Source organism: Plodia interpunctella, chromosome 23 (genome assembly GCF_027563975.2).
Source record: "Plodia interpunctella isolate USDA-ARS_2022_Savannah chromosome 23, ilPloInte3.2, whole genome shotgun sequence".
NCBI lineage: Eukaryota > Metazoa > Arthropoda > Insecta > Lepidoptera > Pyralidae > Plodia > Plodia interpunctella.
Genome location: NC_071316.1, coordinates 4,794,924 through 4,821,992, shown reverse-complemented (window position 1 = coordinate 4,821,992; position 27,069 = coordinate 4,794,924). Strand labels below are relative to the sequence as shown.

At 35.6% G+C, this 27,069-nt stretch overlaps 1 protein-coding gene across 12 annotated transcripts in view; it reads left to right on the top strand.

The window, feature by feature from the left end:
- PMCA (plasma membrane calcium ATPase) overlaps positions 1-27,069 on the top strand; it is a 139,649-nt gene that overhangs the window by 59,295 nt on the left and 53,285 nt on the right. For all 12 annotated transcript variants that reach the window (XM_053763058.2, XM_053763060.2, XM_053763059.1 and 9 more), the window contains 2 exons: positions 206-273; positions 12,989-13,196. In XM_053763058.2, the coding sequence (XP_053619033.1) occupies positions 13,040-13,196 (157 nt within the window). In that variant the 5' untranslated portion in view covers positions 206-273; positions 12,989-13,039. The remainder of the gene's footprint in view (positions 1-205; positions 274-12,988; positions 13,197-27,069) is intronic.

Sequence of the window (27,069 nt, the reverse complement as noted above, 5' to 3'; positions counted from 1 at the left end):
ATAAATGTAAATAGTGAGAGTAGTAAGATTACGTTGAAATTTTTATACTTTTAACTTTCACAATAATGGTAAAAAAATCTGGAGTCTATCAAGAAAAAATCTGGTATCAGGATATTTTCGCATATGTTGTAACTTTATTAACCGAGATATAAATACTACCACGATTTATGATGGGATATTATAAAATGTATTTCGTTTGTTTTAGGTCGCCACCTGCAGCATAATAGGGAGCCATACGCCGCGGCGGAAAGACGGGTGCGACACGCACTCGTGGTAAGTAGTCGATATTTTTGGAATCCATTGCTTGGTGAAACTCTTGAACCTATGTTTAGCAGCAGGAAAGATTGATGAGGGTAGTTTGAAATACCTCGCACCAGATGTCAGCACGTGTATGAGGTGGAATGCTCTGCTACGTACATTTTTGATATTTTTTTAAATTCAAATTACATCTGACAGGCGCATTATGGTGAAAGAAAATAATTGTAGAAATTATTGGTACATTCCCAAATAGCTTATATTATAATCAAATATCATGTGACGAAAATATGGTGGTAGTTTGCAGACACCATATTTTTAATCAATTCCTCGTTTCTCTCTGACTCTACATATTCTGATCCCTCTCTAATCGAGTATTGTAAAACTGTACCCCTTGTGCACCATCTGGTCCTCATTCCACTTTGCCCTCGAAATATTTTCGCAATTTTATCACTTCGGTATATAGATATTTCTCGTAGCTATTAAAATGGCGCCACAATGAATCACTGCGGCTTTATTGTTCCGGAAATCATTATTCACTTATATTGTTCTTGCTTCATCCATTTGCGTATTTCTTTATTCTTATAAAGTTTCATTTAGAAGTGACGGAAAATGGTTGCCGTTCAATTTAACTTCATGTTTGGTACCCGCAATGGCATCTCCTGTCGATACGTCACCCGCGTGTTTGCCCGATGTCCGATCTCGAGACATGTTTCTATTCGAATTCTATTCTTACTCGCAACTCTTTCGTATCGATTCCAATTTGATTCGAGGTCGCCATTTCGTAACATTCCAAATGCTGTCATTCTAATTCGTTTCTGTTGTTTATAGTCATGTTTATTTACTTTAGATTTTATTGTTTTTCTATATTGTGACTTTGATACGCCAAAGTAAACTATATTTCGATAAACAAAGATTATATAGTGTTATTATTTTACCATGTTTCTGTTTTGATTGACGTGATAAATATACGTCTTTTTTCGGGTTTATGGCCAGTATTATATAAATAAATTAGGATAATTTCATCCTTAAGGCCGTAGATTTCGTATGTCGAATCCCTTTACATCATTTCAAGTAAGACTTGACATGAATATCACGTCCTCGGCCGTAGCGGATGGGGTTCACATAAATCAAATTATGTTACTCAGGATAGTGTTTCGTGTAGATTCAATTTACTTTCCACCAACAATACAGACTTCTCATAACAAGGCCATTTACATGGATTAATTTTTGGGTAGTGTAGTTTACTAGACTATTGCTATCATACGAAATATATCGTAAACATCGCTTGTTCGGCTTTATTAAATCTCAGAAGTATGTGGGCCGGGGATCATGCTGTATTAGATTCATTCAAACGGAATCAATCTAATACAGCATCATCCCTAGTATGTTTCTACTTTGTTCATTCAGACTCAATCTGTTCAGTGTATCGTATTTTTCTTTAAAATCATCATAGTTGAAAAACGTAGTAAAAGACTATACTTTTTCTCCTGTCTAGTTTTTTTATCCGATTTTCTTTCAATTTCTGTCAAATGTCATTCTGAATCTTCTTTCAGCTCGTTTGCCACTTCTACATTTATATGAAAGGTTTTGTAGCCGTCTGGCAAAAAAAAATCGATTCATCTGTTTGTCCGATCTGTATATCACAGCCGTTTTATTCCGGACAGATTTGAACTACACAGTTGAAACTTGAAACGAAAAAACGGAGAAAATAAATTCATAATATAAGGATTTGCAATGGTTGCCGATATTAAATTGGGCATACTCCATCGTCTGCGGAACTGTTCCCCAATCAAATGGTTTGCTATCAATTAGGTGTGTGCTCAAGTGGGAAATAGTTACAGTTAGTACCATGGCGCGTGTTAAGTGGATGACATGCTGAGTTATTCAGTTTGCAGGTTAGTTTCGATTGGAGTTAGGAATTATTATGTATTTTGGATGACGGCCAAATAAATGACGCTATCTTATTAAATAAGGAATTTGTTAAGTCTTTTGTTAGGTCTTTCTAGAATTCGATCAACATGTCTTCATTCTCTTAGACAAAATCTTCAAGAATGACGATTTTAATTTCTATTTTAATTAAAGATTTATCTTCGAAATAAATATTTCGACTCGCCCTTCAATGATGCAGGAAATCGTCCACTAGATATGACAACATGTGTGACTTAGAAATTAATATAAGTTACCTACTTATACAGGAAACATTTTGACTCAAGTATGATTTATCTGTTTAGCTTGGTCAGATAAATCATTTAAGAAATAAGTAATTTAGCAATTTGTCTAGGGGTTCTTCAATAGTCCAGAAAAAAGCGATGGTAAAAATAACAAGAAACGTGAATTCCCTTCCAACAATAGAGAGATCTACACGGAACACTGGCTTTCTGGTAAGTTCAACGAACTGAATTTCGTCGAGGGAAAGGCGCCGGCTGTTTGATATTTCATCTAAAATGCGATGATATCACTAACGTTTTTCATGACAAACTTCAATAGGTATGTTTTGGAAGCTAGTTTCTTAGAAAATATTTAGATGGAAACTGCATTCTTAAATGGCTGTGGACATTCATGTTGATAGCAAATTTGAGCAGATCCGGAGAATTTCAAATAAACTTATCTGCTTTCCAATCAAATATAACTCGGATTCATAATAAATTGAACAGTATACATACAGGATCCACATTGTTATTTCACTTCATAAAACTAAAAAAGTAATGATAATTCCGTAGGAAACGTGCCATTCATTTAGTACTTTGATATTGTGTCACATTTTTGGTTAGCATATTTGTGGCCGGATCGTCGCTTCCGTACATTAAATTGAGCTGTAGGCCGTTGTTCCAGTAATTGTTAGTGCCAACAGTAGTTAACGCTCTGGAATTCCTCAATTGTGCCAATTTTGACGGAGCATTCATTAAAACGACTTTATTTACATCAATGGCGGGCCCATTTGCGAGGATCGATTTCTTTTTTGTAACGAACGTTTGAAAACCCCTTTCAATAGAGCCCGCCCAAGTCGGTGGACCTTCCGTAGTTAATATTGACGATAAAAAAGGGCAGTAAACAACCTATAAATGCAATTTACGCCAGCAGAATGGCCCGGGATTGCCCGTTTAAACGCGCAATTTATCCAGGGTTTAATATAATTAAAACAAGCAATTTTTGTTTGGAGCATAAGCTAATTACCTGATATTTATCTCTCGTTGGGGTTGAAAAACAGTATTGTTCCATCTGTTTATTGAACCAAAATTTTGAGTGCTCAACTTTTAATCAAGCGCCCGTTTTTGATAATAAAGTTACAAAATGGATATTGTTAAATAACCCAGATGCCACTAGATGTCGGAAGGTAGTCGTGACATTTATGTCAGATGCCTTTCGACGACTTGACTTGATTTTCGACTAAGCCGAATCGGTGTTAGCTATAACGCTGAAAAGAAAGAAGAAGAATGAATATTATGTTTTCGGAAAACATAAATTACAATCTATTACAGTAGATAATAAATAAATATATTAGGACAAATCACACAGATTGAGCTAGCCCCAAAGCAAGTTCGAGACTTGTGTTGTGTGACTAACTCAACGATACTATATTTTATAACGAATACATATATAGATAAACATCTAAGACCCGAGCCAATCAGAAAAAGATCATTTTCCATAATGACCCGACACGGGACCTCTCGGTTCAGAGGCAAGAACTTTACCACTGCGCTACCGAGGTTCTCAGATAATCAGTTAAACACAGAATAATGTTTGTTTAACAAAAGCGTTAGAGGAATTTAATCAAGACACCTCGGCCAGCAGAAGTCCTGATTACTAGGAACTAGTGAGTTTGGTAGCGATGTGCGAGCGTTGAATTCTGATGCAGGAGGCAAGGCATTCGGGCCGTCAAGCCATCCAATGAATTCTAAATGATGCAACTTTAAATCGCTATTCCACCTTCGTTCCGTAAGCACAATGCTGCAGGAAATTTCGTTCTTCTGCTCTTTAAGACCTTTAATATTTACAACGACACTAAGTATTTTACATTCAGTTTATCCTTCAACATTGTATTTTGTTAAAACATCTACAGCTATATTGATAGCTTTATTGTATATCCAAAGTACCTATATCCTTTATAGTATACCTACCTACAAATTTCCTTTTATTTTGTTTTAATGAACTACTTTGTGATTACTATTATGATTGTTTTGTATTTTAACTCGCAGTAGTTAATTGCGAGTATCATTGGACCATTAAGATCTTTTATGTATGTCCAGTTACATGTTTTGTATGGTCTTGTGATGAACATTTCATTAAATTTTCTTCCTTACGTTTTTATCCATGGTTAGCCTGTCAGACCCGCATCCTGTGTCATGTCACGAGATATTCAGATAGTCACCACATCACGCGAGCAGGTTTCGTGCTCGGAATACCATTTCGTTGCCAGTTGTGGCGGGAAAGTAGATACGCATATTGTTTGCTAAATGCTATTGATTTTAGCTACAACACAGTATTTCTCATACTAAAACACTACATCGTGAAGGAGTTACCCAGTCGCCATTGTAGTGTCACTAACTAGAGCAGACATCAAACAAAAAGCAAACTAAACAATCGCAGCTACAACTGGGCTTCAAACAACATCGTAAACCGGAGACTTGCCTGAGCTTCATCGATGAATCGTTTTGTTCTCGATATTTGTGACGATTCTTGATCTTTGTATAGTGTGTGAATATTCGCATTGTATTCAGTCAGTGAGCATTTAAGTTCTTAACATGTGCATGAGACCTGCTACGACGATGGTGGCATTTTAACATCGGTGTCAATGCTGACTTTCGTAACAATTCCTCTTTTGGTTTTGTATCTCTTATCATGTTGTTAGATGACCAATTTTAGACGATAAATTTGTTGCCAAAGAAAGCTGTAATCATGCACTTGGCCAGAATGAAAATTGTTGTCAAAAATTTGAAATAGCCAGTAACTAGCCAGTCAGCTAGGAGTGGTTAGCAATGAGAACACTACAATGCTTCATAAGTATTTATATTCGAACGTGTTGACCTAAAATAAATATTAGTAAAATACTTAAAAAGTAATGTAAGTATTAACGTCATAACTTGCTGTAACTTTTTTCAATAATGTGTCATATATATGTAGCTTAAAAATGTATATACGCCGCATATACCAGTACATATTCCCGCCTCATGTCTTTTTAAAATCTCTGTTGTTAAGACCGAGCCGATACTTTTTGGCAAATTTATTATCTCCTGTTTTGATTCTCATCCTCGTATATCATCTATCCCATTTATAATACCAGATTCTTCCACACAGTCCCGTCTATTAACCCCTAATAAAGTTACAGACTCTATTTCGTATTCACAAAGAATTTTATCGTTATCGTCACGTCGGGCACTAAACTCCACTCACACTCTTCCTCCATCCGCACCCGTGGTATGAATACCAATCAGATTACTTACTATATCCAGGGCAGTATTGAGTAATGTAACAGTCAATGCAATACTCAAAGTCAAAACATTTTTATTCGATTAGGACATTTTTTTCTTTGAATTCGGCAATGCTACAGATACTACTATTCTTGTTAGGTAGGCTAGGTTGTTAAGTCAATAATTATGAGACATGTAATTTTGAAGTGAACCTAGAAGGCTAGGCCCCGAAATAAATGTCTACAAGAAAGATAACACAGCAAAAATTTCCAAAAAAATGGCTTTCCAAAAAAAAAACCAACGATACAATTTGTTTTCTTACTAACATTACACGAACATAAACTTTATATCGGTCTTTTACGTCCATTGCTCAAGATAAAGTGCCGGTGCGGCACGCGGTCTGAATGGGTAATACAGCTGATGGTATCACGTCTGTATGGATACAGGAGAAATTGGCTTCGGTAACCGCTTGGGAATATCGCCGGTGAGATTAGGGATGCTGCGGTCTAATCAAGATTTTTGGGCGGTCGATTAGTTAAGGCGTTTGCTATCGATAAATGGGAAAGATTTTTTTTTTACTTATGATAATTAGTTAATTTTGTATTTGTATTAGCTTAGAGTTGTATTTCCTTCCATATTCGTGTCCACTCAAAGGAATGAAGAGACAAAGTATATTTCAATATTTAGTAGTTCTTACACATTCTGAGCTACTCTTTATAATTAAAATCAGAACGGCATGACCCGAACAATAACTGTGACTATGACTTTTAACCAGAACAATAACTATGCTTACTTTTCATATACCATTTCATATAGTGCCAAATACCATTAATCTTTTTCAAATAAAACTCCAACTTCGAACTTCGAAGCGAAGTGTCCAAGTCCCTGGAGCGAATCTTTAACTTCTCCCGATTTCCGCCAATCGGACGTGACGTCGTCACCAATAACTGCAACTTGTTATAGCTTGCTCGTCGTAAATACCTTCATACCAATTTGAAAGTGATAAACTAACTTCCTTCCTTTGGGAGAGCTACTATACCTGGCTGGAAGACCATTTCAGGTGTCGGGATAAATAATATTCTACCTTTATATTTGTCTTCTGCATGCGTTGCTTAACTTGATCGATATCTAATTGTCTGTCATAGAACATTGGCATATTTTGACACGTCATAAGCTAGCTGCTCTGTAAATAATATATTAAAAGCGACATATTAGAATAAAATAGTTTTTCCATTATGTAAGAAGACGTTATTATATTTGAAACAGGGAGAATATTTTAATTTAATCCTGAGAAATGTTTTTAAGTACACAATGTTTCCCCAATGTACCCCAAGTTAATCACAAACTATTGCAAGAATTAAACTGGCGCAATCCTTGTATGTACCAATTTTATAATCTATAACAGGAGTTCGAAGAAATCGCACGGATAACTGTAATTGGAAATTCACTCCATTTAGTTGAGCTTTTAGCGTTTTGCTAATTGAAAATTGTTAAATAATATTCGAACTAGTTGAAGAACTGGAGAAACTACCAGATGGCGTGGCATTTGAATTTTGTACGGTGTATTTCTGGTAACATTGCAAATCACAACACGTTAGCAGGTCGTCCAGATATTTATTCGTCGTCGTAGTCGTTATTTTGGCAAGTACACTAATCAATAAGCAAACAAAGTATCTGTAGTAAAATGATTACTGTACAAATTTTGCAGCACTGTTTATTGTCTAAAGTGCCCTAAATCCTGCACTGACAAAACTATGGCCGTGGCACAATGCTTGTGCATATCTAATTCTGAAATCGTTATCGTTGAGCGTCGGCATACTAGAAGAATTTGGTTTGCAAGACTTGCACGGTGTAGCACCATGAAGTAATGTATGTGTCCCCCATTTGCTTACACTTATCCAAGTTTAAAGTAATGCTCGACCAATATCGCTACGAAACATTACAATCGTCTCTTTATATCTCTGGTTAAAATTTTTGTGTTATTGTGCGATATAAAGAAAGTATGATATCATCTCTCTATATCGACGGAAGAAACTTTATGTGTAAATTTTTCTCATCATCATTACGAGTATCTTATTATTATCGCATGGTAACTGCTTCAAGTCGACTTTGTTTTTAATCAAAATTATTTTGATTAATTTTGCGTGTTTTTGTCCACACAAGTCAATAATATTCATTCCATTGACTGCATTGTTCGGGATTGCCTATTTTAATCGGAACTTTCCAACACAGCTTCAACGTGAAACAGCTTTATATCCTGTTATGCATCAATTAAAAGCTCCATGGGCTCGGTAATTGCGAAAATTTGCCTTAACTTGCCTACCGCGAAACGGCAGGTGCGGCCCAGATAAAACGATGTTAACACGCGATCGAGCAGTACATCACGGCTATTGAAGGAGGTGTAGCTTTTCTTGCTTCGACCTTCCTTCGATTTGGAAAAGGCACAGTTTGTAAAGAATCTTCTTGTGTAAATGCTGAATACAGGCGTGGACCTGTACAAGACAGACAACGCTGTGTTGGGATCTAAGTTCTGGTCGACTCAAATTTAATTCGCCCGAATCGACGCGCTAAGAAATATAATGCAGCTGAATAACACTTATTTGGTTAGAACAGTAGAAAACTATATCAAGGAGTAGCTAAAAGTTCTGACGGAATAACCAAAGGTTGTACATAAATCAGAGAAATACAGGACAAAGAAAAAGAAGGGACTACAAACCATCAGCAGTTGTCAGAAAAGGCCTAAAGGTATAAACTAAATCAACGCGATTAATAAGCGCGAAAGAATCAACAAATCATCTGGAAAAAAATCATCAAAATAAAATCCTGATCTGAGAGAGGCGGAGGATATTCAACAGTCGATTGATTCGATTAATAAAACATGTTCAAAATCATTCAGTAAATATAAAAATGTAAATCTGTTAATTAACGTTTTATGAGTACGAACAAACGCTGAGTGTGGTTATAAGCACATTTAAATCTACAACCTAAAAGTAGTATTTTTCTAACCGAACACGACAAAATCTACCCTGGTATCTACTAATACAAATTTTATTTTCGGAACCGAAACTGTCTTTGTAATTACGCACAAAACTCAACTTTAATACATCAAGGCCCGCTATTAATCAATCAGGCGGCCACGTACGTCCACCACAACGATTACTCCTCGATGTAACCGATTACGGGCACTTTCAATCAAGATTGTTTGCCTGGCAGTGCCAAGTTTGCTCTGAAACGCCATGATTGACCCACTTTGCTGTTACGCTTTCAGCTCTACAGCTTTTAGTTCTAAAGCCTTCAAACGGCATGCGGTTTCAATTGATTCTTTGATGTGTCGTTAATTGTGGCATTTTTCGATAACGAATTGGAAAGTTCAGCAATGGATGTAATGTAACATGTTTTATGGATTCTTTTATGTTAGCGTGCATTTCTGCATGTCATAAAACTTACTTGCCTTCAAGGTTTTTAACATTTTACATCATTATAAATTGTGATATTATAAAATAATATTTTATATTAATAAGCCTTGATTTATAAGTATTTCATTACTCCGCTTTTTCGTAGTATATCACGTAATACTGTAACATATATAGATAAATATCGTTATATCGACACAGCTTCCTATACAGTGTTATTGAAGTGTGTTTTGAAAACTATAAATCACTAGCTGAGCCCCGGGGCTTCATAATATAAAAAGTGCTCTATGTGTTATTCCAGTTTATATTCTACCCGTGTACCAAATTTCATGTCCAGTAGATTTCGCGTGAAAGATTAACAAACATACATACACACATACGTCCTCACAATCTTTTACTATAATATTAGTATGATTTTCCGAATTTGGATTAATTAGATCAATGAGCTTCTTGTCTTGATTATACCGAGAGCATGTTAATTACTGCAATACAGAATTCATACGAGAGTTAAATCACATAAGCTAATAACGTGAATGCTCTCATTTAGATGGCCTTATTTGCCGCCCCAATAACATAAACATCTGAAGTACGTGTTGGCTATTAACCCTTGTAAAGGGTGTTGGATCAAAATGAATTATGTACAGAACAGTCTCCTTCAGTTATGTGTAGTATATCGTGTGCATTTTTGCCTTCACAAAGAGTAAATTTCCTGAGAAATTTATTTGAATGAAAACTTTTTCAAACATATGCTAAGAAAGAGACAATCGATTGTTATGTATAATCCATTTTGTCCAGTCGACTCTTGATTATATAATATAATGAAAAATTAATTATTTTATTGTAAAATTATTATCATGTCAAATAATATCCTTAATTATAATCTGATTATTTTAATTCTGCAACGATGACTAGATCATCGCAGGTTGTTCTTCTACACTTTATTTCTTTTGCCTTAGGGGAGATGAGCCTGAAGCCTAAGAGCACCCCTAGGGTTGGCACCGCCTCCGGGTTGTGTCGAGTGCCGTTCAACGGCCAGCAATTAGGTCGTCCAAGTACCATCTTTGTTAGCTATGCAGCTATGAGTGTCTTCTAGACGCCTACTATCTTTGGCTAGTGCCAATATCATGCCTATATTCTTTTTTACGAAAAGTTTTAGGTTTTAGTGGCTAGTATTATTTTAAATTTTAATGATCTAGTAGCAGATTTTGCTATCAACAGTCAAAAGGTCATCTTGCACATCTATGTGTGTAATTCTATCATATTTCCGTGGGTATTCGGAAAATATTCATTGTGTTTAAATATGCATTCTTGATTTGTTATACTCATTTGTATTCATGGCTTTTATATAATAATTTCGTATTGAGGTAAACTTGATTATATTTTTTATGGATTACTAAAATAAATACCTAAAATGTTATGCAAAGTCTCCATCATCATTCCCTCCACTCAAGTCAACTATTAATACAAATTATTATCCAATCATCCATCCAAAAGCTCCTAATTTTCCTGTGTGTTGCGTGAGTTCTGAAGATAAGGCTCCTTGTTTATTTGAACCAGACAGTGCTGAATGATTGGCTCTGGCTTATAACTTAATTGCTTATGAAACGCAACAATTTTTGCCAGCAATAATAAACTCTGCAAGATCTGGAGTTTACGAACATGTCGCTACTAAAGACATAATTTCCGGCTGAAATGCTCAAAATGCTGGTCATAAAATACCTCCCCCCTCTACGCCCTCTCGTTCTGTTGTGTATTCTGTTCGCTTTATGGCATACTTGACCCCTTATTTTTGGCAAAGCCTTACTTTATACTTGTAACCCAGTGACGCTACAGCCACTTGAGCAACATCGTGACAGAAGTATTTTGTAGTAAAATATTTAGTTTAAACATGGCTGTAATCGAGAGTGTTCTAATCTATGTTTGGAAATCGTCAACTCTTTTCTAACTTTTTTTTTCTTTCTATCCCTATAACCAATAACTTCCATTAGTCCAAACAAGCAAAACAACAACACTCTGTAAAAATATACATATTCGTATACATATAATAATGAATGTTAATATATTAATGTATCTCGTTTTATTATTTGATCAAACACCAAAACAGATGCCATTTAAATTAACATATCGCACAAAGGCATAAATGTATTGATGTAACGAACAAACAAACCCATGAAATGGCTTTTATTTACTCCCAAAGGCCCTCGGAATTATGCATAACGTTGCAATAAGGCGGCAGATGATTTTATAGCACCATAAACAGATACTGTAACGCAGGTGGGTCAACTGGTACATTTCCAAACTGTGTCATCATCCCTTTGTTATGATCTCACTGCGGCTTCTAAATATTGTTTATTTTTCCTCTCATCATTATCATCGTTCTTTCCATATTTTGCGGCCTGTCTGGCACATAGAATTTCCTTATTTTTAAAAGTCACTCTATTATCATAAAGTAACGCATAACTTATAGAAATGTATTCATTTCATCTTTTTGCACACTACGCTTGCGTCTCACAAATTCATAACAGACGAATCGTTTACCTTAAATCTGTTTTGTTATAATTTATTTGGCTTATATATCTTGACCAGTCATGGTTTCCTATGTCTAGAATAATCATTGAGATCATAATCGATGTATTTAAACAAATGACTGTTTACCATCCTATAGTGATATCAAATTCTAGATGCTCATCTTCATTACAACTTGTGTGCTCTAAAGCCATATAGTGTCAAACTTACTTACTGCTATATTCTCGCATTTCTAATTTCCCCTGCCGCTAAGTTCAACTATATCGTGCGCTAGGCGGTTGTATCATTGACATTCAGATAAACAGCTAGATTAGCGTAATGTCAATGATACGCTGAATCAGGAAATAATTAACCTTAGTACAGTAATCCTACCAAAGCTTACAGATTTCTACGTTTACTGCCACACACCTGTAATTTGGATATTTGATTAATTTTATCGTGTGTAAATTAAGATAATTTCTGATGAAATGAAAACAAAAGTGGCTGGTTTTTGCTTTAAAAAATTTGAATAGTTCTGTGTAATAAAATAACTCCAGTCACAAATGAATATTTCGCTTCTAAAATCCTTATATTTGTCTAGAAGATAATAAAATGTGAATTCGCTTTAAAGTGGAATGGCGCTTTTGAATATGCGAATCCTGAAAATGTTGAAATTACTCCAATATGTCGCTGGAATAAGACATTCCTCGTGCAATATTCAAAGCTATTAAATGCATAATTGACATCTCTCGTCGTTTATGAGCTGAGCTGCCCACGCAAAAAATATCCGAGGGCATTTTGCAATTATGCGGTACGTTTCCAACCCCTTCCTGTGTAGGTGTGAACTTTATTTAATTATGCACCACTAGACAGTAAAGTGCATCCGTCGGGTAGTTTTATGGTCCGTAAATGGTGCATACGTTAGTGTTGCGAGTCAATATAAATGAGACTATCCCATTATGTATTAAGTTCTAGTCTTCCTTCGCGCATAATTTAACGTAGGTCAGTTGTGCCAAAATTATAGCAGTTTCTATTTTGTTTATTGTGAGTTTTTGGTGATTCTTGGGTGGCATTTGTTGTAATTTGTTTTTGAATAATTCGATAAGATTCTATTGAATTTTTCTATTCTGAACTTATCTTTGCAACCATTGTAACATGTCTGCTGTTGTACTAGGAACCTCTACAAAGTATTCGCATTATATAGGCGGATTGATGAAAGTAGAACACGTAAAAGGTTTGCCGCCTGAAGTCGTCAGGGTGTGAGTTGATATCGATATAGTAGACAGGGCATGTTCTAATTTCATGTTCACGTAACATACGCTGAATAGAGTCACTTTTTACTGATCCGTTTGTACCAAAAGCATTTCCTTCACCAGCAACCTAATAAGGTTCTTGTTGTTGCAGAGCTAGAGGGTTGTCGGGCGTGGTGCGGGCGGCGGCCGCGAGCCCGGCACCATGGCGACGGTGGAGGGGCGGCCGGCGCAATATGGCGTCACCCTGCGGCAGCTGCGCGAACTGATGGAAACGCGCGGCGCCGAGGGCCTGGCCAAGATAAATGCGCTCGGTGGTCCTCAGGAGCTGTGCAAAAAGCTGTACACATCGCCCACAGATGGTATGTCCCTTTTCCTTTATCACTCTAAGGAGGCAAGAGAAGATATTTATGATGCGAATCATGCAAATTGTTGCAATTCAAGGATTTGAGACTTGTCATCAGAGGTCATATCCGCATCTGAACTTCTAATAGCAGAGTTAGATAAAATATTTGTTCAAATCATAATATTATCAAATGTTTAACTTGAGGTGAGATTCAAGCTAAAGCTAAGAAAGAGCAATACTAAATTGAGTTAAACATATTCAAACTTCAAGCTTATTGTTCCGGTATGTTACGTATCGAATGTCCCTTCTGGCCTAGATGTTCAATAATCATAAATGATTTATTCAATACAATAAAATTACGAATCCGAAAACAATCGTAATGAAAGAATTGTTTAAGCAAATATCATGATTGAATTGCTCACTCTAAGATATCGTAAATTATTCATACAATTTAGAAGTCAAATTTATAGTAATATTCTGGCGTAGACGCCTAAAGCTATAAATTTGACATTTACAAATTCACTAAATTCTACTCTTACGTCTATTATAGCTACATTCGCATGGATATCTGTACTTGTGATGAATTCACAACCTTTTGATAAAATGAAACATTATGTTTTTACGTCACTAATTCATTTCATAAACAATCGAATTCGTATTGCTTATAACGTTTCAGTTCACGTATACATTCAAAACTTTATAACACCTGCCTACTTTCAGCTAATTTTGACTTTCGACATGTTTACCCCCGCCGAAATTTGCTTCTGGCAATCATGTTTACGACAATGTGACGTGGCAATGGAAACACCCTTTGTTACATTACATTCCCTTCTGAAATACCAAAGAATGTTAACGTATTCCATTTCATTTGTCTACAAATACAATCAAAGCAATTGAGTTTGAATTGAGAATGTTCCTCTCAATTTTCAATCAGTGTTTGACGATTCTTCGTCTTTGTCGTTATTTGTCATCGCCGTCTATGTTTTAGCATTAGTAATTATTTCGTATCTTTTGATCACGTCTAGATATTTAGTTGCTATATGTATAGTCAACTGCATGTTAATTTACCTTGTATTCATCTCTTGCTGATGTTTTAATGGTGGTGAATTATTACGTTTCATAATTAATTTTCATATTACGTTGACCATATACGTTAATCACTTGCAATTATTCAAGGTTAAAATGCAGTACATATGTACTTATTTTAAAACCAAACTAACAAACGAATTTCTACTTGCATTCCATTCTGACACGAACTGCATTTACAGGGCGCGTTTAAATTTTCATTTTTATTAACAACAGCTTCCACCGAAAGTCGTAAAGCTAACTTTACGTTATTTGTACGGTTAAAACTCTCGTATTAATTGATGTTGTTGAACCTAAGGAAGGTTCGACAAGCCTTGGTAAGTTCTACAAATCAACTTCCGCTGTTGCGTGTTCTACCCCTTAATTGGAAAGTTTAACTGCCAGACCACACAAATGTTTTCAAAGTTAAAGAAACGACTTCATTTAACCTCGGTGTTATTAATAAAGTTAATACGTCGGTCAAGAAACCGAAGTTTTATTATACATACTTTAAAGTGACTTTAAATTTATAAAAATATATAACCTGCCCAAACTATGACAGTTCTAGTATTATTATTTTATTCTTAGTTTTTTCTAACTTAGTTATTTCTTTTTTTAAACTACCTTATTGTTTTATTTAATGGCATAACACGAGCCTCACTTTAGTATTTGTTAAACATTTCTTTAGTGCTACTACCACTGTACGTTCAACCGTTACTTCATCACCAATTCAAACCGTGCCACGTCCTTATTTGGAACAATGACTTACGACGACGAACGTTGTCCTTTTCCTACCATCATATTCCGTGCTATGAGGAATATTCCATCTTCCTTGAGGAAAACCCACAACTCCGTGCTCGTGGATGTAAAACATAGTTAATTTGGCTAGTTGCAGATTTATTTATGTTAATTGCATGATAATATTTAATATTTTTTTATCATTGTTATGTTATTCTACTTCAATAAACGTTTATAACGTGAATTCTTCGTTCGATCTTGAATGCACATGTACACAGCTTCCGACATTGATGTTGATAATTCCTTTTTTTTTCTTGTCTCTTTCGTAGCAACGAGAGATGTTAATGTTATACAAAGATCTGAGTCCTTGGTAACATTTTATTCAATTTACTGGCATCCTAATATCCTTGAATAACAGTAAATGTTTTGTGAGCAATCGCATTTCTTCTCGAATTCAACCTCAAACTAGCTAGAGTTGACACGGGTCGGCCCCGGGGAACGTGCTCTGGCCCAAACCCGACCCCATCCCTCTTTAGCCCCTGAGCTATCGTGTTATGCCCCAGAGGCGCAAACACGTCACAAATCACGAGTTTTATCACTGTTCTCATGACGGATATCCATCGCTGAAATAAACCCGATGTGATTGGGATTTTCGCTGATTTGTGGTCATTTGTCAAGGCTGTTGTCAAAATTCTACATACAATAAGCAACCATACAATTGAAATTGGGGCACCTAATATTTTTATTAGACGACTTAATAAAGTAATGGTACTCTACGTGTAAATAATATCAAGCAAAGCTTTGTAAATTATTATGAAATTTTAAACCTTTAGTAGGGGGATCTTGAATAACAAACTTGCTAAATTAATTCCTTACAATATTGGCCAGCATGTACGATATGACTATTTTAGCCTTTAACACGTGAATTGTGACCTCTGGGGTTATCAAACTTTCAATTAACCTCGTGAGAAATAAAGTGGTGGAAATACGTGTATTGCATGACAATTCGAAAAGTACTCTTGACAAACTGCCCCTATTGTCAATAGCCTTCGTATCGCCGAAGACAGTATCTCCATCAATGTTGGTGCTGTCAACACACCGACACTTATCAGTCCAATCGCCATGTTTACTTCCACGTACATTCAAATGCATGTCAAGTTATCCAGTAATGACCTCTATGCCACAATGATAGCTTCCATTTCCAATTAATTTGGATTGGGCGATGTGCTACCCACTGTATGTACAGCTCAATGAACTACATGCCATCGCCCTAATAATATACCCATTTTAAGTTAGTACTGGCTAGTAATTAACTTTTTATTTTTAAAACTAACACGAGCTTTTGTTAACACGAATCAAAATTCCTTGGAGTCTATATATTCATAAATATTTTAAGACGATGCAACAAAGAAGCATAAATAATAAAATGAAATGGTAAATAATTGAGAATCTATCAATGGAAAACAACAATTTTAAGTAGTTATACCAATCACAATATATCAATGGCAACTTTAAAACATCCAAGAAATAAAAGGAATCTTTCGGATACGCGGAAAATCTACATACTACAAAAATATATAAAGTCTTTTCAAGTCCAGAATAACTATAACTGTATTTACATTACCAAGATACTTACCTTAAACGTCTTAATTGAGAAGTTGTTCTTGTTACAATCAGGTAATCCAGAATTAACGTTGGAAACGTTGAATCCGGGCGGGACCAAAAGGCCGCCAAATCAAACAGTCGAAATGAAACTTTTCATTGTGTTTGATTGAGACGATCCCCTAATAACCCGGCCCCGGCCAGATTAGCATTTGTAAACTAGCTTCTGACGGCTTAAACATCCTATCAATTCTTACCGCAAGATCAATCCAACCGAAGTTATATCTCACGATGTTATCATGTAGAAAGTTTCAGAGGAAAAATTCTAATGCGTCACTTTAATGCATCATAATCTTGTTACTCACAATTCTCTCATCAAAAAGTAATTAGCGCCAACTAAAATACATCGTGAGTCAAGCGTGTCGACGCCATTTCGCAGATCCATTTTCTTCTGGAGACAGTCACTCCATCGGGCGGCGTGTCGCCTAATTTATAAATGGATATGACAGACACTCAAAGGAGGCTTGATACTGGAATTTAGTAAGGATTTTTACGACCCTCGTAACACCTACTGGATCGTTAATGAGGTCACGCCTTGCTTAGCGATGTTTTTACGATGCCGACATCTCTTTTTGTGGGAAAATTTTGTTCGCCGAATCGAACAAACGGCCATGGATGGAACAAATGTTAAACACGTTTCGAGGACGGCACAGTTATTTATTGACAGAACGACCTTTAAGCTATTGAAACCTTTAAATATTAGCCCTTGATGTGTGAGGTTTCATTGACTTTTGAAGTTTCTCTAAAATCAAAAGTTTATTCAGAATCAGCACAGGCACTGTTCTCTCGAATATCCAATTTTGTAAATATTTGTAATAATAACAGTCCAAGCTACATACTAATAGCATTTTAGAACTGCTGAGAAGAAATGACGAGGAAAGAAGCTAATTCACCGCATTATCTGGTGTCTATCATGCCAGACCTAAGCAAGCAATATGCGGGAATGATGATAATAAATCTGAACTCTTCAATAAGACAACTTGTTTACTTGTCAAAACTTTGCATCCCTTACAAGAATACATAAAGTTTTCAAAGATATACAAAGTTCGACATCTGAACTGTAAAATGGAAATTAAAAATTCCTTATTACAGTTATATTTCAAAGTGGATGGAACAAGCGCCATTACAAGAACCATTAAATTCACCTAGGCAATTCGTTTCAGTAGCCGAATAAAATGTATAGTTTGTACTCCAAGTTCGTTGAACTGAAGTGGTCGATACGCTGAATGTCTACTTGGAACTGTTTAACTACACGCGGCTGAAATATGGAAATAATATTTTATTTGAATCGATAGATAATCGATTCAGCTAATAGATAATAGATCGATAGCAGGATTCAGCGAAATTTTGCGAAAAGCTAAACTGTAGTCAATCAATAATAAGCAAATCTTCATTTATGAGAAAATGATCCATAAACATGTTTGCAATTCTGGCCCATAGGACGCCCAATATATAGGGTCTATATCTGCAACAATAAATTAACGACCGCCATTTCAGGCGTCATGTATTGATTATTGTAATAAAATTCAAGCGCCAATAACTGATAATGTTATTAATATATGGCATTATGACTATCGGAATCATCGCACGTCAATTATATCGAACGATAAAATCGTATCGAACCCAATGCTAAATGGCTCGCCACAAATCACTCTCTAATACATACTTTTTATCTTCCTATTAAAAAGCATTCTATTTCCAGTCGCTCGTTTATTCAAGAACCTTCCTTTGAATATGAAATACCACAGCAATAAATGCACAACCTTTTGGAAATTTCAAGACAATTGCTAAAATTTCTATTTTACAATATGAACCTTATGTTCAGAGTTACAAATCCCAATTTCTTTGGTCTCATGTCTGATAGATGGTTTCTGTCAACTGTTTTACTCGGCTCCAACTACACGACGAAAAATGATATCCAACGCTCAGGCAGCGAAATAACATCTTTATCTAGAGCAGAATATTACTCATCTCTGCAAGTCTAAAACACTTTAAAGTATTCAAGGAAATTAAATGGCCGTTTGAAAATTTTAAAACGTGTGGAACGTTGCCAAGTCAACTTGAACATTGTGATATTTTGTAAATACTCTTTGGATAACTAAATCACTCATTATTGGCGTAACAGGTGTATCGTTTAAAATACCTTTTTGTTTTACTATTAACTTCATAGTGTAACTTGTGTATATATATGATTAAAGTTCAAAATTTAGAATTGCTCTTGCAAAAAAACAACATTAAAACACGATCCTTAATTTCCTTTAGCTTCATGAAATCTATCAAGGAAATTTTACTACAAAGCTTTTCAAAGGTGACCATAAAGCTTTCACACATTGCATTTCTGATAAGTTATTGCACGTTCGTGTACTTTAAGAATTTCGCCTTGAATATCTATATTTAGCATATCAATCGATGCATATCATGGCTCTATAACCCGCTGAGACTGGCGCTCATCAGCTGCAGTGCAAGGCAAGTCAAATCGCATTAGCTGTAATCGATGGTCGATAGGCTTCTCCACTAGACCTGGGTGTAGAACGGAAATCGTTTTCATTATTACATAACCCCGGTAAATAGGATGTTTGTATCAGTTTTATCAAACATGATATTTGTATCAGTTCCCAAACTTTTTCCCGTCGCCCCAAAAAAAATTGCTCCTATAATACATACAGGAATGATTCTACCCTCGTGTGACGACATCGATGCTCTTCAACCTACCCCCATGCGCGTGGTATTGACAGGACATAAAAATTACGTCGATCGCTCAACCTTTTTTTCCCTTTTGTTTTTATACGGCCTTTGACTTTTTATTACACCTTCATTATTAAAAGGGTTCTATGGTGCCGATAAGTTATATGGTACGTTGGAATTACAATCATTAATTACGTTATTGTACCGCTAAAGTAAGTAACGTTGATATTGTCGTTCATCATATATTTTCCCTTTATTGCGATACTAGTTCTTACTTTCTCCGCAGTTAAGCCTCCTGCATTCCCTTCTCTATCCCTTTCTCTAGTGTACTTAGAAAATCTTTTTGTTTAGAATATCACTAAAGTTCTAGCAAATGAATTCGCCTTTGATATGTCAGATTTAGGTTGTGTTTGTTTCTTGTGTTCACATTAACTCTCGTTTTCTCATGTAAACTGTTACTACATCTTTCAAGGTTTAGATTTTGAAATTTGCGAAATCTAGAATATTGTATCCACTTTTTGGTGAAATATATAAATCTTAACTTGGAGATTTAAATCTAAAAACAAACTTGTTAATCAATCGTGTGTACGGGACTTAATAACTAATGAAACTTCACTGAACTGTCAGCCGCAAGGAATAAATAAATGGTTCGTGCTAAGTTAATATACGTGTTTATGTTTTAAATCAATATCAATCTTTTAGCCATACGTCGTCAGTGTTTTAGATTTAACTACTATATATTTATCGCTGAACCACAGAATAAGTAATATTAGTTCCATAATTTAATAAGACATGTCATTCATTAGGATTGACATTGTCTGCAGTAATAATTTATTTATTTCTGTGTGTGTTTGCTTCCGAATTTTTAAACAAATTCAATCTTGAATTTGGTATGGAACATCGGGAATGAATTACCTGACCCTCATCTAGCCACGTGGCCCGACTGCCTTTGTGCTACTATTCACACGAACTTCTCAGGGCTCCTCATGATAGCCCTTCGAAATGCAGTTCGTAGTACGCTATCTTGCGTCACTCCCGAAGTATTGGGACTTGAACAATGTAGCTGAACTTGTGACCTGAATGACATCACTTAGTCGGCAGTATATTGATTACGTCTATTTTAGTTACGCTAGTCAAATCAACTTCATGTGTTAGCTCCATTTGATGCAGTTGGATTAGTGGCTCTTTTTCATCCATAATCATATCACATTAAATTGTAACGTTAAGTTAACGTATTCATAGTAGTTATGCGAAAGTCATGTTTGATTATACCCTTTCATCAATTTCAAAATTTGTCACTACAGACATTGTGTATTCATTGAAAATTCATTCTACACAATGTAAGTACCGTGATACATGAATGTGTTCTTTATAGTTTTACATAAACCTGACTCATTCACTTGTTTTATAGACTGTGCATTGATATGTTCGAAAAGGTGTACCATATAAATGATCTGTTCGCTTAATCATCCAGCTAGATTCCGAGATGTGATGTCATTTTTAATGTAGATCGCTGAAAGCCTTATCTTCTTTCAAAATAGACGTGATAGTTAGCAAATAAAGTAATGGGGTTATCTTGGCAAATTAAAATTTTCGATAACATAAAGGTGAAGTTATTTTTGTAATGTCTTCCCTCATATGTGAAGAAACAATGACATAATGTGTCGGTTTATTGTACTCTGATATAAAATTCTCCTTAGGTAAATTTTCATAAACGATCTTTTTATAATTAGCAACAGAAAATTATTTCCTTCACTGTTTAGTATCAACGAAATAACTTGTCGACCACGACTCGTTCTTCGAAATAACGAAATAACTTGTCGACCACGACTCGTTCTTCTTCATTTTATGGTTCAGGTCATACGTTTCAACCTCACTTGACATGTTTAGTTATAATAAAATTCTATAATTAGGAACATTATCGCGATGTGTATATTTAAACTTACGTCATACTTATTTAAATACTACACGCACAGTTGTGACTTGAATATAATGACGTAGAAATGATGTCATTTCAGGATATGGACTTGGAGCTTTGCAAATTGAGGAGCAATGAAAACCTTTAAAACAATTACGACAAGTGTGAACGACGTTAATGAAAAAGCCAAACTGCTATGTTGCGAAATCGAATACTACAAATTTATCGATAAAAAGTAAGAAAAAATAAGTTCAAAAATTACTATTTTGGTTTTTCGTGAATTAGACTCTTGTTTATATCCAAAATAAAATATTAATAAACAATAATTTAATTACTATTGCAATATTTGGAATAAATTCCGTTGATTGGTTGATTTTTTATTTGATTAAAACCAAACCTAGCATTCGGTGGATTTACAATTTGTTATTATATTATATCATGGAATTTTTCAATGAAAACTGAAAAATACAGACAGAGCACTTTATGAAATTCGATTTGCATGTAAATGAAGTAAATGTGATTCACCCAATGCTGTTTACACAAATGTCACGGCAGTCATTTCCAAGAATAAATGCATGTCCTCTCATTACGAACCGACACGCAAGTGATACCTAGAAACAGAAATATAATTGTCTAGCCATAAATTAATTTGCTAATAGCTTTATTCTTGTACTTGTCACTGTTGAAGGGCGTATTTACTAAGTTTATAGAAATTATCAATATCATACGCAAAATCACTACAGGTATAAGATAATTAACCACAAAAATTGCTTACCGCAGTGACCCAGAGATCTTGGCCTCCAAAAATCAAAATAATTTAAATAAGTAATATAAATTTATCGTCACCAAATAAAACCATCGAGTTTTCACAGTATGCCAATAAAGTATTTACGAGCGTCGTGGTTCGAATATATGGGCACTATTAATATTTGAGATTGCTGAAAATCTAAGACAATATAAAAGACTAATTTATGATTATTCTCAGCTGTAATTCAATAAAACCGTTGACGTCAGTGGTATTATCATGGCATTCGAAATAACTTTTGTGTAGCACAAAGATTCCGTTTCGGGCGACGATAAAACCACGAAGATCAGTGTTGGCTTCTCTTTGAATTTTGGACATGAACCATTTTGAGACGTCCAAATTTTGTATGCCACTAGCTGCGACGCTCCACCGAATATGCCTACCCGTGTCTGGTATCTAATTTTAATTCGCTCCGCACAGTCGTCAAAACGCTGTTAGTAGAAATATCCAAACATACATGTTGTTATTGCAATTCACTGAATCTAATCACTTGACATCGCAACTTTTCTAGTCGCAGTATGTGTGACTTAAATGATCACATACTTTATGTTTAAACATTTTAATTTATCCATTAGCAAATGTAATATTTGATGACCTCAGTGGCGCAGTGGTAAAGTGCTTGCCTCTGAACCGAGAGGTCCCGGGTTCGATCCCCGGTCAGGTCATGATGGAAAATGATCTTTTTCTGATTGGCCCGGGTCTTGGATGTTTATCTATATATGTATTTGTTATAAAATATAGTATCGTTGAGTTAGTATCCCATAACACAAGTCTCGAACTTACTTTGGGGCTAGCTCAATCTGTGTGATTTGTCCTATATATTTATTTATTTCATATCTATGTCCGGTCATCGATGAGTCACACTCGTTCACTCGAATAGCAGAAACCTCGGATGCTGCAATAAATTGAAGGCCGCTATAATTATCTTAGAGAGGTCTTTGGCCGATACAGTTACATCATAAGATTTTGCCATTTGCATTTATAGAAGTCCATTAAGTCCATTATGTAGAATAAAAGACGGGTGGCCATACAACTTAGCAAATAAACCAGTAATTTATGCTTCGTCGGCGGACGCGGCGCCGCTTTTGTTGCGGCCTCGTTTTTCGCCCTCGAATCAATTTCCACGATGACGTCACCCTGTACCCCCCGCCCCCTACTCTCCAACCCCTCTTGCCAACATCGCGCCCCTTAGGAACAGGGATACGGCTATTTCCTCTCCTTGCGTACGTTCCGTTACTCCCTTTTCATCTTATGTACGATTGTTCCACTTTCAACTCAGACTGGGTCGTGCAGTAATGCTTGCAGTTTTTTCATTGTTATCTTATCAGGAATTACTTGACGACCAACCACTTTACGGTTGGAAGCGCTAATGGATAAAATTTGGCTGCTATATTTCTTATCAGTTTCTGCTTTAGTTTTACCAGCAAATATTGTTCGTTACGATAGTTTACTGTAACTTTTTTTGCTAATTCACAAATAGTGTTGCCGTATTTAGGTATTCCAAGCCAAAACTTATGAACGACATGCCATCTTCAGTTTTCTTTCGTAAAAGCAAAATATTTGTTACAAGAAACGTCCATTATTCAGCATTGTAACTTTATACTGTGCGTGAGGAGAGCTTCGAACCCATTAGGGAACATTGTGGCGGAAGCCCGCCTCAGTGTATACCTAAATACATTTAAAGCACGACTAACCCGTGCGCAACAGAAACAAACCAGGTACAACTTATGATGGAATATCCCAGGTATTTTCGTCTCTAATATTAATACACAAATTAAAATAAACCTTATCGTAACGAAAGACGGACGACCGGCTAACAAGCCGTAAAACAAATAACCAATATGCTCAACACAGGCGAGTGCCCGTTTTAGAGGTGGTACATCATTTTATTTACCGCACTTACAAGTTAATGTTGTGCCTCGCAGTAAACTACACGAAACAATAGAGCTATTTTAGCCCTGTTTACATGACGAGTTATGAGGTCGGCCTGTAACATAAGAATTGTAGATCCGAGTTATATGCCACTGTTTTGTACTGTTATCTGTAATTTGAGGGGCTCGATGTGTGTGTTAGTAGAGCTAACTCACGCTAAACGTAGTGGGTGTCACTTTATACGTGTACTCGCGTACGCATATTCCAAGTTGATCCCTGCTTCGGAAGGTAAATTAAGCAGCTGATCTTAGCAATCAATCAAAAATTTTGAACAGCTTTTTTTGACAATTGTCACTAACACATATGAAATAAGAGAGGAAACCATTAACCGGTACAGAATTTGATAAATTACACAATATACATTTTGAAGTATTGAAGCCCTAAAATCAATGTTTTATTGCTTGCCAAATGGCTATTATTATATCAACAAGAAAAGTTACATAACGCCTTTTGTCATTCAAGGAATAGTCCTGAATTCATTATCTTATGCCACGTCATAACGTTTAATAGGTACAGTCGACGAGCTCAATGTTTTCATACAATTCCAACACGTCATTTTTAAATTCGATGCCACCCGTAATGGCCATCCGTCTGCAATTAGCACGGAAGCGAACAGAGAATGTCGGTATTTTTGAAATACCACACGTTAATATAAACTGTTTTAGCTCGTGGATCATTAGTCACATGATTTCTGATGTTACCAGACATATAGAAACGAATTCCGAGACATGTTTTGCGACGTGCAGAAATAGATCGCAGCGGGTACTATGCGTGCTCCCTGTGTGACGCCGGCATGAAATTCTCTCTCGCTCCGTCTTACATACTGGAGATATGCCTTTCTCGTTCCCACAAACTCAGTTCATTGTTTCAAAGCGTATCTCCATTGGCCAGTGGACTGAAATAGGTCGGGAGCGTCCGAAACAGACGGTTCATGCTATCGAAAGCCACCGCTAGGTCACTTTCGGAGAAATTGTATAAAATTGCCCTTGCATCCAAAAAGTTCTTACAACACATCAAAAATTATAATATATTTATTAACGACAAGAAACTTATCCCATTGGCATCTGGTAAATAGAGCAATAACACTCTCACATTGTTACTGATTGCTTATTGCACAGCAATCAGCGGATTGTTTCCATAACAGTTGCTTTGGTTATGTAACAAATTACCAGAGTACATTTATCCGATGTAAGTACGGTGTTCAATATAATAAACTGTTCGCTATTTAGTTGTGACCTCAGATGTCGTCGTCGTAATTGCCATTCCTTTGTAATCCCTGGGGTAATCTCATCGGCGCTAAAGAAATGGACGTATTTAAGGCTAAACATCAGCAATTTTATTTACCACGTCAATTTGTTTGTCAAGTTGTAGGTTTCAGACAGTAAATTCATCGAATCAGTCTTATTTAACTTGATCTTTTTTAAAATAGTAGGTAGAACTCGCTTAGATGACTTTCCTCCCAGACGAGCAATTTTTCTAGCATCTCTCGGGAGATGGTATCTAAATGAAGTACATTTACGGCTAACAACATTCTCTAGTGGCCACTTCGCGTGTTTTCCACATATGTTTTATTTATACATCCGTCCAAGTTGTCTGCCCTGCTAGTGAACTAGTTTTTCGTGAATTTTCATTGTTCTTTTCGTTTTTATTTCCTAGGAAGTTGTTTCTGTTTTGAATTAGTATGATAGTTCTGGATTGTATAGAACATTATTAAAAATTATGTCTACATGAACGAAAGTTTTAAGTTATATAGTTTCGTCAACAGAGTGAGATATGAGAAAGGTTTAGGGCTCACACACAATTCCACGTTTTTTTTAGATTTTTTTTTACTTTATTTTTTTGTAATATCTTCATTTATGTACAGATATAGCCCACTGACAGTTTTATTATATGTATAGATTTTATCTACCATAATATTATTATTAACATCATCAATGTGTATTGCTCTATTATTTTTGCATTTTATGACAATAAATATAAACCTTTTTTACTTATACTTTGATCCCAAATTGACATTTGTGGGGGGACAGTCTTTAGTAAAACTCTTATAATCCTATAATCAGATATCTGCGAATTCAAACACAGTCAGCTCGACATGCCTGAAATATTTGCTTCATAATAAATCAAATAAAAAATCATTTGCACGCAGGTTGCCAAACGTCAGTTCTTTCAAGCGTCATATTCGTAGATGTACTTGTAGTACATATAGAAACTTCATGCGCCCTTTGGCAGGCGCCCCGTGCCAGTACCGCGACCAGTTCATCGTGATCTCCATCAGTTCATTGCCTTTCGTCTATCTCATCGTTTTCACTACTAATCGAGAGGGGTGGAGGAGATCATTTCCCGCTGGCTGTGTAGCTGTTGGCACGTTCGCGACGTCTGCCTTGCGCGATTAATGTTTTCTTACTCGCGTTTCTATTGCTATCTCTACAACTAAGCTAAGAGTATTGATAAATAATTCACCTACGTCTTCAGTCAGACCTAGAGTGCCAAAGCTTTCACACAGTTGTTACTTTAATTAAATGTATTTAGATTTGGAGACAAAATTGGATACTGCTGTGTTCTTAATTTCACTTGGTTCTCCTGGGGCGGTTTCTTCTTCTCTCGTTAATGTTACAGATTTTATAGGTTCATTATTTTCGTGTGCAAACCTAATATTTACTTGACATTTTATATAGGTATTGATGATATGTATATTTTTTGATTAATTTGCAAGTAGATTTCCAAAAGCTTATTTAGTACATTTCTTCTTTATTGGCTATGACCAAATGAGCAGAGTTCAAAAAACTTATATCTTGAAGGTTAGATTTGACTAGGGTTATAAGATCGTCGAACTGTTATAAATTGTGCAAAAGTAATTTACTTGACATTATTTAGTGATATAATAAAATTAATTAATGACATCTTCGACCACTTTTGGTTTCTTATGCCGTTGTTGTAAATTAAGAACATTACATTAAGCACTTTTACTTATTCCACATTCTGATGAACATACTTTCGCTTCAAAATATAATAATCATGTAAACTTTTTCCCTCTAATTAAAAACATACTCGTACACATTTCGGTTTAATTAACTTACGCAA